The 16,587-nt window shown below is 44.8% G+C and overlaps 1 protein-coding gene across 2 annotated transcripts in view; it reads left to right on the top strand.

Moving 5' to 3' along the window:
• The first annotated feature begins 6,307 nt into the window (after positions 1 to 6,307).
• kat6a (K(lysine) acetyltransferase 6A) overlaps positions 6,308 to 16,587 on the top strand; it is a 30,180-nt gene continuing 19,900 nt past the window's right edge. The window contains exons 1-2 of one of the 2 annotated variants that reach the window (XM_084551471.1): positions 6,308 to 6,587; positions 8,010 to 9,483. In XM_084551471.1, coding sequence (XP_084407597.1) covers positions 8,791 to 9,483 — 693 coding nt within the window. In that variant the 5' untranslated portion in view covers positions 6,308 to 6,587; positions 8,010 to 8,790. Of the gene's footprint in view, positions 6,588 to 6,867; positions 6,881 to 8,009; positions 9,484 to 16,587 lie in introns of those variants that run through there. The other variant, XM_084551472.1, reaches the window with a different exon arrangement.

Below are 16,587 nucleotides of genomic sequence, written 5' to 3'. Positions count from 1 at the left end.
CACGTTTCTCGGGATAATCTGTGACTGTCATTTACATCAATATGGTTACATAACATGCTCCATCTGTTGCCCACTGCTAGCACAGGGGGGAGACAAACATGCATATCTTTACACAGACAAGAATCTAATTATTCAATTAGGGACTGTATTGAATGAATAACTGATTCACCACAGTTTCCATAATAACAACACAGATCATTACTGCCTCTGTAATGCAATTTAGAGCGACCGTGGAGGCCCATCATTCATGGGAACGTACACTTTTTGCTCCCATTATCCTGCAGTAATCTTAAAGTGGCATCATTAATATAAATGACTGTGGAGTGGGTGGCTTTTAATATATATTGCATTGATTAAATCAAGGAATCACACATCATTTGCGTTCACTCGCCCATTAACCAACATATCCTTTCTGACATAAATCTTGTCCCTGACTCTTAATGGAATTGATGAAGAGGTCTCCGTGGTCTGGTGTGAGAAAGTCTTGTTACTTGTGTAAGTAAATGAAAAAAAAAGTGGGGGTAGCACAGAGTTGGGGGAGAAGTAGACAAAGCCTGCTGAGCTCCAGAGGTTAGTCCCCACCACCACTCCACCACCACAAGGCCCACAGGAATGTGTGTGTGAGGGAGAGTCCTGGATCCTGTATTGTTGTCTGTGGTGCATCCTGCTCTGCAAACACTGAAGAGCTGCGATACTCAGAGACTTTGAGGTTTGGACTTGGGAAGCAGCCTGTAATGTGGGAGGTCTGGAAACCCAACAGCCAAACAAGGCAGCATGTGATATAGTTGCTGTTTGTTGTGTGAAAGCAAAAAAAAACAAAACTATGTGGTGCAGTTGTTTAGTCATGATGAACTTCTTCTCTCCTAAGAAAAAGTACTTTGATGTAGTTTAACAAGGGTGGACATCTTCACCGTTTCCTGCACGTTGTATTGAATGCACTATTTTGAATGTATGTGTTCTCCTTGGTTTCTGCTTCACTGTCTTTTTTCCTTTAGATGGGGCTGTGCAAGTTGTTTCCAGTATTTAAGCTAAGCAAACTGACTACTTAGAGCTGTCCTACACTTACAGGCGGTTTTGGCTTCTGCACCAACTTGATGTCGTAGCTAGTGCAGAGCATACGCAGAGCCTACGCAGATCCTAGCGTCCTAGCTGACTTGCACCTCCCCAGAAATGTAACTACGTGTCACGCCCATGCAGGGCGCAAGAGCTGCAATTGGTCCGCTTGGTAGTAGCACATTTCCGCTTTAGTATGTCCAGCTGCTTCTCCATCTCCGCAGTTTTCGAATTGACTGTTTTGGATTAATAAAGATGGAGCTCATCGAGGAAAGGTTAACTGAGGAGGTTCCGAGATACAAACATTTGTATGACTCGTCTTTGGCAAAATTTGTTTTCAGTCGACATTGTTGAAAGTGAAGCAGGAAGTGGAAAATGAAGCAGGAAGTAGAAACAAAAATGAACTTGACTGGCAAAAAAGACACAGCTCTGACTAGCGTTTGGGTGGCGTTGTTACAGAGCGAGACAGACTGATGAGCGCACAGGTATAAATGGCTACGTGCGTAGATTACGCCGTCTATGTCCCACAGTACCTTAAGTGAGCCTTTAGCCAAGTCCTGACTTCATATGTAACTGTTGCTTGGTTGGACAAACAATATCAATGTGAAGGTCCCTTCTCTTTGCAAAAGTTTGAAAGCTTTGTAATAATAGAGTCTATAGAGAGCATGGAGGCAAGACAGCTAACATTAGCAACTATGAAAAATTCCTCCTCAATGCAAAACTTGAATTGGGCCGACAGTAATATCTTTATCCAGTCTATAGGCTACATCAGATGTGCCCAATATGCTGATCTTGACTTGGTCACTGTAAAAGTAACTGACAAGCCAAAAAAGTGTGGGCACCTGAAGGATACATTGTTGTATAACAATAATATACTTATTTTAAGCAGTTCATTTGGGATTTTTGTCATCTATATTACATCTCAGAATAAAATGAATGAGGCAGAAACGGCTATGGCTACTTTCAGGTAGTGTGTAACTTAAATGGAATGAACTTTAAACTGCTCTAAAGGTATTTTTTTATCATTCAAGTTGATTATCTGTACACGTTTAATGAAGTTACACACTGCATGTCAGAAAAGGGCCCCTGCATCTAAAAGTAAGAGATAGGTGTGTCAAGGGCGTTTCTTCTTTAGCTCTATTTATTTCCTTACTGGTTCCTTCTCTGTTGTACTCAGCAATGATAAAGTCAGAGCACTTTGTCGATGTTTAATCTGCTTCAGATTTGCATACACTTGAAACGACTGTTAACCACAGCAGGACAATTGATTTGTCAAACAAAGTAATTTCCCTCCCTGCAGCAGTGTACAAGTGTACTCTGCAGCACTCTTAAGCACTTCTCAGTTCAAGTGAAGGAGATTCTGGGGTGATTTCAGACAGGAGAAGTGCAAGAGGTGTCTGGGTTGACTTCCAGCTCAGCGCCCACAAACTGCACTTCACCTTCCAGCTGCTCTCTGTCCCTTCGGATTCAAGGCAGGGGCCACAGGGAGGGAGGGAGGAAAGAGGAGGGGTTTTGGAGGTGGTGGTGGTGGTGGTGGTGGTTAGTGGACGGGTGGGGGCACGCTCTTGGGCGTATAGGCCCTGGAAATTTCCGTTGTATGTTTCAGTTCTTTTCAGGATGGGAGGGTTTTGGAGTTGGACTTTAGGTGGGGGGGTGGGGTACTTGAATTTGGGTCTGGGGACTTGGCAACCAGCCAGCCACAGCAGGAAGCTTTTGCTAGTTTCACACGGACAAAAAAGTAGTCCTGGACACTGCTTGGTTATCTGAGCGCAGCACTCCAGTCTTCACCCAAAAAAACAGGAACTCATAAATGTGGTCTGCACGGGTGGTGGCACAGACTGACTGCTGCTTTCTTACAGCTGCACTCCACGCCCATAGTTCCTTACTTTGCATTGAAAAAGTAATTTGATAACGTCCATTTCTACAGATCTCATCTATAAACCTGACTTTTTCCTTTGTATTGTAAAAGTCCAAGCTGCCAAGCATTCATTGTGGGTTAATGTTAAATTAGTCATGTGTCAAGTGGCCTTGTTTACTTGGAAAACGTCACCTCAGCTGGACTCAGTGTGTAAACATCCTCATCTAGCGAATCTAAACAGGCAATCAATCAGACCCTATTTTAAGTACATTTAACAACAGGGAACCTGACATGTAACCACAGAAAAAAATAATTTGAATAAAAACAGCAAAGAGTATTTATAGCCTGCATGGCCACCTCACAATTTAAAATCTGGTATTGAAACTACAGCAGAAGCAATAAAACAAGCGCTATAATTGTAGCATGCAATAGGTTTTTTTTTAAAAAAACTATAGCAATGCTGTAGGTTTATTTGGCTTGGCAAAAGTCCAGCCTCTGAACCAGAGGCAGGAAGAAGTGGAACAGAGCCAGAGCCAGTGGGCCCGGAGAGCGGGAGGTGCTGCTGTGCATCAGGTGGAAGGGATGTGTGTGTGTGTGTGTGTGTGTGTGTGTGTGTGTGTTCCTGTGTGTTCGAGAGGGGAGGGTTGCTGGGGGCAGGTGGAAACTGGTGCTTCTTGCTGGAGGCTCGGAGCTCCTAGCAGGTGGATGCTTGGAGAATGGAAATTAAAAAAAAAGGAGGGATTAAGGGGATGAAAGGAAGCCAAGGATTACTCGTCTCCTTTTCAACATAAAAGATAGAAAAACAAGCCACGGGTCACTTAATATGACTCCCATTTGCAGACAGAGGCAACATTTATTGCTCAATGACAATAGACATGATCAGAAACTGCTCATATTTTGGAAACCGATGTTTTAAAAAAGAAACCTAACAGATTTCTGTACATGCAGTGTAGCAGTTTTACAAATTTAAGACATTGAAAGGAAAAAAATAAAATGAAAAGTACCTGTCACAGTTTAGTTTTGTCTTTGGTAGAGTTAAGAGATTATCACCTGAGGAAAAGAAACTCGAGACGTAGTTCCACATTTTCAAAAATACACTTGTTTGTTGTCAAGAAAGGAAGCGTTACTCTTTACCTGAAGAGCTTAGATCAGCAAACGTCTTCCCTCCTTCTTTCAGATAATGTCTCAAAACTTACCTTAAAATGAAATGTTTGCTTGAATAGAACATTAGCTGGATTAGATCATTATAGTATGGGAAGACCGGCTCTCGTTAAAGTACTAAAAACATGTTATAAAATAAAATCTTCAGTGTGTTATGCCTCTCTTACGGCCAAGGTATGACTATTAATAGGTAGGCAGCAGTGACTTTGTCATGTCCCTGCGGCTCGCTTGGCAACCCTAAAGTAATAAAAAATACTTTAGGGAGGCACTGCTCCTGTATAGACGCCTGTAAAGTAATGTTTGCACTCCTGCACAAACACTAATATGTTAGCTGCTCCCAATTTGTTTCCCCCTGCCACCGGACTTTAAGCTAAGCTAACAAGTTGTTAGCTGTGGCTTGATTTCAAGAAAGTGAATGGGAAGTTTCCAAAATCTCTGACTGCTCATTTTAATGTTGAGTCAGTAAAGAGAGTTATTGGCTGTCAACTTACTATACAAGGAACTTTTAGAAACACATAGACCTACTTTAAAATGTACACTATATTGTCTTATGGAGTTAAGCCATAATTATTTGTAACATTTGTAAGTAATCCAATAAAAAATGTGCATAAATTGTAATTGCGATTGTTTACACCCAAGTCCTCACTCACAAGAAAAAGCAGTTCTAATAGAAAAAAGTTCTTCAGGTTGTGCTCTGTCTCCTTTTATCTGACTGAAAATCAATAGGCTCTTATCAAAATAACACTGAAACGGCTCCCTGCTCGTCTGCTCTGGCTCTTCACCCTGGCTAGTTTGTTTTGGGTTGTTGTGCATTGGTGAACATGGCCTCTGCTGTGGATCCTGGTACACAACATTATTTATTCATGGTCGGGAACGATAGATGTGGTGCAAGCTTCTCCAGAGTATTGTCCATGTGTTAGCCGGCCTACTGTACACACTAATGTAATATGAGTCCTCAGGAGGCGTACTAATAGCCGTTCATGTTAACACTCCACACTATTTATCTGTGTAATAACACTACCGTTAATTATAATTAGTGCCCTGTCGTTGGAATGTGATTTATCTCTCCCTGAAGAAGTGCAAGATCAACAGCGAGTAAAGTGTGACCTTACCGGTTTTATTTGATCACCGCCACGCTGACAGCAGTTCACCCTCTCATAAGACACCTCTAACATGGGAAAACATCAGGACTAATTGCTCCCTATAAGACACTCTATAATCAGCCTCTGAGGACTGCCGTATCATTTTACACAATGCTGCAGATAATTTAATTTCCACCCAGGGAGCTTTCAGCCTTAGCCTGTAATAGAAAAGTAAGATTGCTGCCAGATTTCCAACATAAATGCCCCTGTATCAAAATGATCACGAAATCCGTTTTCCCCTATTGATTGTTTTTCTAAAATTAAACTCAGTCTTCAGCACGACAGATTTATGAATTAAACTCTGACATGCGTGACTTTATCCATCAATAATAGTCTCTCACTTTTGTAGATTTTAATTTTCCACAAACACATTAGGGATCGGAGTGTCCATAAAGTGTGCATAATCACAGCAGATTAAACTTGAATCGAGCCCAGTGCAGATTCATGTACACTGACAGTGATACCTTTACATTATGCTGCTTCCGTCTGTCACTGGATGCTGTAATTGATGTGGCACTGAGAGCTGCCTCCTTTCTCTAAACATAAATTATGAGGGAAAAGGTGTTAGACTGGGCTGTCATTTAATGAGATGTAACAAAGTGGTTCGGCTGCAGACAGTTTATGTAATCATTTCCTTTGGTGGAAAGATAAATCTCAGTTTCGCAGCCTGATGAGCAATGCATCATTAGAGTACTCTGCACAGGCAGATAATAACATGCTTTATCGTGGATTGTAATACTCCAGATAGCTACACTGCAACATCTGATCATCTCTTGGGAGTGAGTGTGTGGCGGCTCGCTTTCCATCTCCAGCTTAAGAAATACACAGCATCTACAATAGACTGCAGTGTGGAGGGGTGTCTCACTTTGATCTTTAAATACCCTCTAACGTTAAGGCACGCTCATTGGCTTTGATTTTTTTTTTTTTTTTACAACTCCTGGGCAAAATGCAGACGCTCCCTTGAATCTCCTCCGAGCTGTAGTACAGCGGAGAATGCGTGAACACCTATCCTCTCTTTTTATTTTTTTGCCTCCTCCCTCCAACACCACCACCACCATCTGTCCCTTTCTTCCATTTCATGTGCTCAAGCAATATCCACACCCCTCTCATAGCAACAGCACGCCGCCGCCGCCCCCGCGCCTTGCAGTGAATTTTTCTTCCCCTGGATCTTCGCCTCGCACCATGCAGACGGTCCCTTGGCCTTGCCTGACGGTTCGCTGTTCCCCCCTCCCCCACCAGCCGTGCTCCTGTTTCACTCAAAGATGGCGTCGGCTCTAGAGCCCCTGGTCTCTGGCTGCATTTTTAGGCTTGTTGTTGTCTTCGTTTCGCACGGTTTTGGCACCTTCTCCTCGGCGGCTCGACACGGAATTCCGGTGAGTATGAGCGGAAGCCGGATGGGGAGATGAGAGATTTTTTCCGCGACCCGCTTTTAGCCGAGCTCCCCCCTCGGCAAACCAGAACCGGACCAGCTCTGGCTTTCCGGGGAACCGCGAGAGGTAGAAGGGAGAGTGGGGTACGGAGGGATGGTGATCGCGGAGGCGGGTGGGGGGTATGGAGGGGGGGAAGCCGAGGCCTAGCTACTCCGCTCTAGCGGCCTTGTCTTCACCGCACCACAGGCTGTATCGTTACGTGGGAGGGCGGCTGATGGAGGGAGGAAGTCAGCGAGGTGGGGACCGCTTGTAGGGATACGTCTGAGCGGGCTGAGGCTCCTCGCCCATGCTGAAGGCTGAGAACTAGGCCGCGGAACATGTCCTGCTGCAGAATCCGCCGCTAAGATATCTTATATTTTGCTCTTGCCCGCTAGCCGAGATGGCCGTCTGCAAGTTGCATTGTGCCTTTTTACAAGGCCTCAATCTCACGTTAATATCTGAATGACATTCAGAATGAGATTATTCGCTGTGTTTACTGCAGTGTAAAGGTTTGTATTGTCAGCGACGTCGGCCGAAGGGGAAATGTTGGCTTTTGTACTGGGGCGCTAGCTAACCTCCCGTTTCATGCTGTTTACATTTCAGGATAGCGCGTAACGTTAGTAACATAATCGTAACGTTAGCTCGTTGGCTAGCTCCTAACGTTAGCTCGCTTAACAACAGCAGTTAGCGGGAAGGTTTGTTGTCACATACTTCGCCGCCTGACACAATATCAGCGAAAGTAAACAGCACGACAGGAAACTGTTTGGCAATACGATAGTTAACTTGGCTTTGATTTTTAGCCGGCCTCTTGGCTAATGTTTGCTAACTGCTGCTGTGCTTCGACTGCATCATGTTTACGTTAGCAACCCAACTGTCCCAAGTTGTCAACTTTTTAGTTTTTAGGATAACGTTGTTAACTGTTTACTTCACAATTTACACTACTATGTGACATATCTGTGGTATTACTAATGCTTATTATATGTTGTGGTCACAGCTTTTTGCAGACAGTACTGATCCTTTACTAAACGTAAAATAAGTGACCTGCATAATTGTTTACAAAAAATTAAACAGGCTGACTTATCGGAAGAGTGTTTTCTCCTCTTCCTAATTTCCAAGTTAACAGTGGTGATTTCAAGAACATCATGGTGGTGTTTCAAAAGGAAAGCATGGCTTTGTTTACATAATGTGTCTGAAAACATAACGTAGTGGTGCCAGTGTTGTTTAAAGGCGCTATCCTCTTTATGGTCATTTGTATCTCATGCATATTAATCATTCGTTTCAGACTGCTGTGATATTTTATTCACCATTTAACATAAATAGTTTCACCTGTTCTCTGTGGTGTTTCTCTAACCTCTGTCTCTCTGTGTTGTTTTCTTTTTACCACAGTTTTCGTCAGCTACTGAAGTGCAGTAGGCATGAAGGTGATCAGCCCTGGCTGCTCCCTGGGGTGAGATATCTGTTCCATCCCAGAGCTGAGAAGGCCAGACTGCTGGAGGAGCAGAAGATAGCAAAACGGAAAAAGAGAAGACGAGGAAACTTGGATGGAGAGAAGAATCATCTTCTTCTAGAGTGCTGTTATCCACATGAGAATATTTGCTGTTTTGCTCCCGCTTTTATCACTAAAACACGAATTTCATGTCCTGGAGGTCATGGTCATCTCCCACAACTCCCATTGAGAATTGGCTTGTTTGCAACACTAAATAGGTGTTATTACCTGTGTATAGGATTTGTGACACTTTAAGTGGGAAACACCTCATTTTTGTGAAAGGCCCTTTTATCATCAAGATCTACTCTACCCCTATCTTGTGCATTGTGAATACCTTGCTAATAGACCTGCTACTTCCTCCACTCCCCCTGCTTCTTGCCAGGGATTTTCACCTGGCTAGGAGAGGGTGGTGGGTGGACCAGAATTTATTGGGTTGACGGTTGCCTCGGGGGTTTGTGCTATGATCAGCTGCTCCTTTCCGTGCTGCTCACACTCGGCTTCAGAGGGACTCTCTGTGCGACCCCAGGACAAGGGATAGTAAGCAGTTAGAGGGCAAAGAGGAAAAGGAGGCGGCGGCGCTACGGCGCAGGCCCGGTGTTTCCTTGGCTTACAATATCTATTTTTTGTGCGCGGTCATTGCAGTAGGGCCCCAGGGCCACTGCACCCTCCCAGACCGCAGCCATGGTGAAACTGGCAAACCCAACGTACACTCAATGGATCCTAGAGGCCATCAAAAAAGTTAAGAAGCAGAAACAGCGACCATCAGAGGAGCGCATTTGCAATGCAGTTTCCATGTCCCATGGTCTGGACCGCAAAACAGTTTTAGAGCAATTAGAACTTAGCGTCAAGGATGGTACCATACTTAAGGTCACCAACAAAGGTCTCAACTCCTACAAGGACCCAGATAACCCAGGGCGCTTGGCTCTGCCAAAGCCCAAGGGGGGTGGCAGCTCTGGAGGAGGAGGTGGAGGAGGAAGTGGAGGAGGTGGTGGCAGTGGTGGCAGCAGTGGTGGCGGCGGTAGCTCTCACTCGCATTCGGGGAAGAAACCGGGGCTCGACTGGAACAAGCTCATAAAGCGGGCACTGGAGGGTCTTCATGAGCCTGGCGGCTCCGGCTTAAAGAACATTGAGCGCTTTCTCAAGTGCCAGGCTGATGTGGCGGCCTACCTGTCAAGCAGCGGCTCTGTGGGATCTGGCCTCTTCCACCAGCAGTTGAGGGTGGCCCTGAAGAGGGCTGTGGCACACGGACGCGTGGCCAAGCAGGGTCCACTGTTCCAGCTCATCAGCCGTAGCAGCACCCAGGATGACGGGACCGGGACGGTGTCTTTGGAATCACTTCCACCTGTCCGGTTGCTGCCACATGAGAAAGACAAGGTAATGTCTCTACATAACGCAAACAAACATGTCGTACTCTGTTCATGAACTTGCACACATTGATAAAGTACATTAACAAAGTAAACATCCCGTCACATTTATGATAGGCACACAGGTGTGATATTTACTATTTGGATGTGCCAAGTATTTCTTTTTATTTGAGAGATTGTGTATAACACTGTTGCCATTGTGTGTTGCTAATCTCTGAGGTGTATTTGAGATCAAGATCAAGATATAAAAAAAATAAATGGGTGTAAAGCACACTGTTGTATGCGTTCATCAGATGGTTCTGATAAAATCGCGGATATCCTGTTGAAACAACAGCTGCTGTTGAGGCTGTTGTGACAAGAAATTAAGATATCTGATGTGCTTCTCAGTTAACTTAAGAACTTGAGCTATGATTGTAGAAGAAAACAATCCATCTGAGTCTTTTTTTATAATCCCCACAACAGATATTCTTGTTGCATAATAGCTGCTGCACTTCCAGAATGGTCCAAGAGTTCTCAACGAGCAACACCTGAGTCGTTGGCACTACATTTTCTCTGTTTGTTCAGTCTGGCCGTGCCGTACAAGGCTGTGATTTACTAGAGGATAGTATGGTCTTTGACACTGTGAATGTCGGTTGCGAGTTTTCATCCAGGATATGGTGTAGCACATTACAGTTAGTCTAAAAAACTGCACAGCAACAGTTGTGAAATCGGCCGTTATTGGGAGTATGGAGTTTGCATCTTTGTGTTGACAACATAACATTAGACACAACTATGTACACAACTACTATGCCCGTGTTGGGCAGTGCCATATTGCTTCTTTGTGTGGATGTGTGAGCGATAAAATCCCAGGTGTTTGTGATGTGTTCTAGGCGGGCAATACTGGAGCGATGCTGGGTGGGCGGCTGGTGGGACAGTTTTTCAGCAGCATAGGAGGAGTAGGTCAGGGGAGAGAGTTGCATGCCTCCCAGCCTCCTGCAGTGAGTGTAGACCAGCTGCAGGGTTGCTCCCAGTCAGGAGCTGTCAGGAGATGGAAGGAAGAAAGAAAGGAAGTGAGGGACGGGGAGGCACATAGACAAGCAAGAGAGAGGTGGTCTGTAGTGGTGCCAGAGGGAGAGGCCTGGATGACGCAAGCTCCGGGCCTCTGTAACCAGAACAGGGGGAAGAGGCAGGAGAAGAAAGTGAGGGAGACAGAATGAGTTAGAGACAGAGAGAGAGAGACAGAGAGGGAGAGAGGGAGAGAGGGAGAGGCAGAGGCAGAGGCAGACATGCAGGCGACAGAGGAGAGAGGGAACACACCCACTTTTGTAACCCGATCAGAGAGCAGCCAGCTGCTAACCTCTAGTTCTTAGGGCCAGAGACACATACACACTCAAACCCATACTGTTGCATGCAAAGAAAGAAACACATGGATTCTAACTTGACACCACGAACGCTTGCTATTTACATGTCATAAATCCATTTGATCAGATATGCAGACATACAAAGTATACATTCCTGCAGCCAGCATGCAAGTAGAGCTTCATACTAGTAACTGCCAGCCAAGCAGCCCATCATGCGAACACTCATATCAGACAGCCCTTAGATCCGGAGGACAGTAGACTGTTCCTTGCCACTGTTTTGACTGCCATTTGGCTTTGTCTGGCCTCTGTGTGTGTGTGTGTGTGTGTGTACGTGTGTGTGTGTGTACGTGTCTGTGCAGCCACAGGGGCTCCTGGTAAAGACACTGATACACGTACATGCACACAGAGAGTAGGATTAGCCTAGAGAGCAGGCTGCAGTCACATGGGGCTGGCCTCACACAGTGACCTGCTTGGCTGCAGATGGTCCACCTCTTAAGAAGAACAGAGATCAGCCTCCTCCTCCTTTCTGACTCAGCTACTAATCAGCCTACTACACTGCCACCCAGGCAAATGCAAACACAAACAAAGTAAAGCATACCTCAGTGTAAATACACTGTTTCTGCATAGGTGAATCTATGAGGCGAATCTATGTTTTTATGCACCAAGAGAGTGAATTTTTGCATTAAGAGCTTAAAATGCTCCCTCGTTGCAATAAATCAGTCTGAGATTGTAAATTAAATGTCGTGGCATGCATAGGGAGTCTTTGGTGTTTCTTTGTGAGGCGTCAGGCTAGATAGGACATGGAGAAGCTGCCGTAGCAGTCAGGAAGTTGACATTTATGTCTGGCATTCACGCAGTCCTTTTTACTGTTCTTCCCTGCTTTTTCTTGTGTTGGTGCCTTGATATATCTCTTCCGGAGAAGCAGCCTTATTGCCCCTCAATCATGTGTGTTTGTGTGCCTGGTTGTTGTTGTGTTCTGGATGTGCAAGTGGCATATGTGTCAGAGAGATGAAACTGTGTGTACTAAAGACAGACGGGTGTTGCATGATTCGTCTCCTCCGCTCACTGCTTTTCTACTGGCGCATCATGGCCATATTTCCCCGCATGATTGCTAACAGTTATGATTTCCCAAGGAAAGGGGGAGAGAGAGTGTGAGTAAAGGCAGAGGGGGGAGGAAAATCAAAACAAATGGCTAAGCACTAGCTTTGACCCCATTTGCTTGGAGATTTGTGTACTCAACACGCCAATGTTTGCATCAGGGCGCGCCATTCAAACGGGATCCCAGACCCTATTTCTGTCTCTCTGTCTCCCCCCTCTCACCCTAATTGAGTGCCATTGCCAGGTCATGAAGGGGGAGGTGAATGGGGGAGCCAAGTCATCTAGGGGTCATGGATATATAGATGGCAAACCTCATTGCCTCCCTGAGCGCCCGTTAGCACTGTGATGCTATGGCCATTAGGTGGGATGGGCTGAGCCTTTGTGTATATATCGGTGTGGGTATATAGTTTTGTGTGTGTGAGTGTGCTTGTGTGATATTCATCCCATCATAATAGGCAAGAGCAATCTTCCTGCCCTGTGGTTGCCCTCTCCCCAACAGCTGGAGCGGGGTGAACCAGAGTTCTCGATGTCGCCATGCAGTGTCACGACGAGGACGTGTGAAAAGAGTGACTTTTGAACAACATGCACAGCCACATTGTGTACCCGTACGCTGTGTTGTGTTCCATTGACCTCATAACAGGTTTGGCTAATGTTAGCATCGTGGAAGCTGATGGTTCAGTGTGGAAGCGCTGCTACATTAGGCATGGCTTGTTACGAACTGTAATGGATAGATTTGTAATTCACTCCAGTTTGCCCATATTGAATCGCCCCCCCACCTGTCTCTATAACTTCACACACATTACCCCTGCTTGCGTTTGCTCAAGGTGAAGACATCACATATTGTCACTCAGAGGACAGTGAATACATAATGCCCCCAGACATTGATTATATGCCTTGGGTGAAACCTGCCTCTTCCTCTTTTTCTGTCTCTCCCCTTTCCCATCCCCCATTGCCGCCACATCATGTTATGTAGTCACAGGAGAGGATTTTGTATGTTCGCTTGGTGGATGGAAGCATTCCCAGGGTTAGTGGGGCACCAAAGGAATGCTGGGAAAATGACTCATTTGGGTGCTGTGAAATGGTGTTCCCGTGGTCAGCTTGTTTTTGAAATTCAGTTATCATTTTTCACAGAGTTAAACTTGTAGCAATTCTTTGGTTCCACCTACTATTTCCCTGACAAGCGTTAAGGGCAAGTTACCATGTTTCTAAAGCCAGGGCCTCAATTGACCTGTTATTAGTGTCTTAAAGTTAAAAAGGGCCTATTTCTCTATCCAGCTTTATGCTCATGCGTCATTGCCACCACAAGCCCAGTTCTTGTTTGACACTTGGTGGCACACATCATCGAAGGAATGGAAACTCGGTCGAGCTTTTGCTTATTCAAAGTGTCTGCAAATGAAGAGGCTGCTTATATAATCAGTTATTTGATGGTTAGAAGATTAATTGAGACTATGTTGATAAAGCGTTAATCAAGTTGAGTACGGTGGACAGCTGCCAATATCAAAACATTGGTGTTTTACCGTCTTTTCTGACTTTTTATGGATCAAATGTATCAGTAAATTGAGAAAATAATCTTCAATTTGACTGATAGTACAAATGGTTATTAGTTTAACCCTAAATCAGTAGAAAAACAAAGCTGTAGTTGTGCTCTTCTTTTTGTTGCTGCCACACCAGAAGAACCAGAATTTCTTCAGCAGCAGTCGTTTTTTTAAGCGCAAAAGATCCAAGCCACAAAACCTGCTGTCAGCAGTTTTTATTTGGACTACCTCTATTTTATTTTTTCATTTTTTCCCGCAGAAGGGATGCACTGCATCTCTTTGCACTAACGTCTGTTATGCTTGACATGTTAAGTACTTTGTAGACATTGTTTATACACTTACAATGGTTACTATTTTGAAGCCCATATGACCCTGTGAGCAGCAGAAGAACCACCTGGAACTGATGCAGCTGGCCGTGAGTCTATAGAAGAGGCATTAGTGCCATCGCTCATCGGGAGCAGTTAGCCCGAGCTCACCAGTGACTGTGATGTGAATGGCATTTGGCATGGGAAGTGTAGCTGTGTGAGGCCTTGCGTATGGCTAACCCCACCACCCTACAAATAGAGCCAATGTGGGGAGCAGCTGTGGAAGTGACGGCTGGAGTCCGGCCAGCCCCGCTCCGTTTGATGCTGTGATTTAGCTTTGTGCTCCCTCTCTAACCTCGACTTTAATGGAGGGTGATGCTTGGCTGAGAGGAGGTTCACGTTGGCACAACACTTTATTACAACTTCCTCAGGTTGTTGTAGATCTCACACAAAAGAAAGCAGACTGGTTGTTTTCAAGCCATTACCTGGCTAGAGGGGCTGCGGGGATTACATATTTGAGATGTTTACTCTTTGCCTCAGCCGATGTCATCCATGCATGTAAATGGCTCACCCAGGTTGTGTATACTAGCGCTTAGATCATCAAATGATTTTTGGAATAAATGCACATGTGTTGGTTTGTTGTCTCTGCTTGCACGGCATGTTCTGTAACAGTGATCAATGAGTTTGTGTTCGAGGTGGGGGCGCACATAGGGTGTGGGGGTGGGGGGCGCGGCTGAGATTGGGCTCCCATGTTAATGAGATCCTTGACTTGAGACGAGACAAGGACAACAGCAATGCTTTTCTCTTTCTATTTTCTCCCATTGCCTTTTATTCCCCCCTCCTCTTCCATTTCCCCTTCTCTCTTCGTCCTGCCTCCTTTGTTCTCTCCTTACTGTCTCACTCTCCTGTACTCTTCTTTAGATAAGAGAAGTCGCCACATAAATAGGAAACCGGGTCAAGACCAGCAGTAGTTTCTATAACCTATTATCTCCCTGTAAAAGGTTTTAGATAATGCAACGTGTTGCCTCAAGTATTCATTTCAACCATTTGAATTCAAAACAAAGCACTACCTAACATTGAAGTTCAATGCTACAGAAAAGGAAAGAAAGAGCATGTTTGACATTACTGTGCTTAAGAGATCCATCCAAACATAGGTGGGTGTGTCACATTATTTTGTCTTCTGTTTGTGTTTAGGTGTGTTTATAGAGAAGCCTGTTACTTGTAAGACAGGTTTGTATAGAGTGAAGGTGGTGTTTCAGGGCCACTCTCTCAATTCAGCTAGTTGCTAGCAGTTACCATGAGGTGTGTCTTTTTCTCTAGCAGAGCCCTCTGCTCCCGGAAAATCTTATTTATGTGCATGTGTCCATTAACCTGTCCATGTGTGCTTAAAATAGATATGCACGCGCGCATTAAGTAATGTTGGCCACGACTCTCAAGTCAGTCAGTTAACGTGAGACATTTCTAGAGTGCCAATGTGGTGTAAGAGTGATCCTGGCAACCAGTGCTGGCTGAGGTAGAAAAAGGCTGAAACGGGGAGGAAAAACATCTCTCAGGAGAAATTTGAGGATTGTGTTTCGCTGTTCCAATATCGCTGTCATGAAGGAAGGATTAGCTTTTCATTTTTTAGTATCTGTTGGGGATTAACTTACAGTGGCAGCCAGTAACTGAAGCCTTACTGTAGTGTGGGTCTCTATACAAGGTGTGTGAAAGGCAACGCTCGCTCGCAGCTCGTGTTTACTCAAGCGCTCACAGCGCGAGCGGGAGCAGTTGACCTGCTCCAGTGGGGAAGGGGTTAAGTGTCAGGAATGATTGAGGTGTTGGTCGCACGCAGGCTGCTCTGAGGACTGCTGCTGCAGATTTTCTCTCTTTCTTTACGCTTTCCATTTCCTTCCCGCTCTTGCCTTTTGGATTGTTATTTTTGTCCTCGCTCTGTCTTTTTTCTTCTCACTCCTCGTCCTTTCTTCATGCGGCCGACTTCCATTTCTCTTCAGTAGTTTAGTTGGTTTGTTTCATAGGTCAGTGTTATTTTCGGTTTAGATGTTCAGATAGTATGGTGATCAATAAGGGTTCATGTGAAATCATTACATGATGGCCATTTTCTATCTTTTTTTCTGCATATTATCTTCGTACATGTAAAGACTTCTCATAATTAGAAAGCCAGTGCTTATTCGCTGATCCACTGGTAAGCCTCTGCCTTCCTCTCTGCACCCTGCATGTCTCTGCTTATCTGCCTCTCTCTTCACCACTCATTCTCTGCAACCCTTTTCTCTCTGTTTACCTCTTGCTTCCCTTAACTCTCTCACTGCATCCCTTTTGTGTCTCTCAGTCCCTGTGTTATGTGAGGTGGGTAAGGAGTAGCGGAGGGTGTTGGAAGCAGCCTGAGTCAGAAGGAAATGAACCCAATAAATCAAGCTCTTGTCCCTGTCTCCTCACTGCGAGGACATGCTGCCTACCTACCTAGCTCTCTGCAGCTACACTGTTGTGCTGTAGAAAACCTGAAAACACCAACTTCAGTGAATGTAATGTTAGTGTTTTTTGATATTTGAATTTGAAAGTTACAAAGAACATATAATGGCTGTGGCCTCCTAAAAGGTTGTTTTAAGTGATTTATTAATTCCAAACTATCAACCGCTAACTTGTATAGATTAGTATATAAATTTTTTTTATTCACCTTGGCATTGTAGGGTGGTGAGGTTCACCTGTCATGAGGGATTTGCTTGAATATAAACTCTGAAATGCTCAAGTATTTTTGTCTTCTTTCCTATGGATTCATAGTAAGGCGTGAGGGTATTTTTGAGAAGTAAATAATATGTACTAATTCTCAGGCTCTTTAATT

This window comes from Chelon labrosus (genome assembly GCF_963514085.1).
Source record: "Chelon labrosus genome assembly, chromosome: 9".
NCBI classification, from domain to species: domain Eukaryota; kingdom Metazoa; phylum Chordata; class Actinopteri; order Mugiliformes; family Mugilidae; genus Chelon; species Chelon labrosus.
The sequence above is the reverse complement of the archived record's forward strand: the minus strand, read 5'-3'. Positions and strand labels throughout refer to the sequence as shown.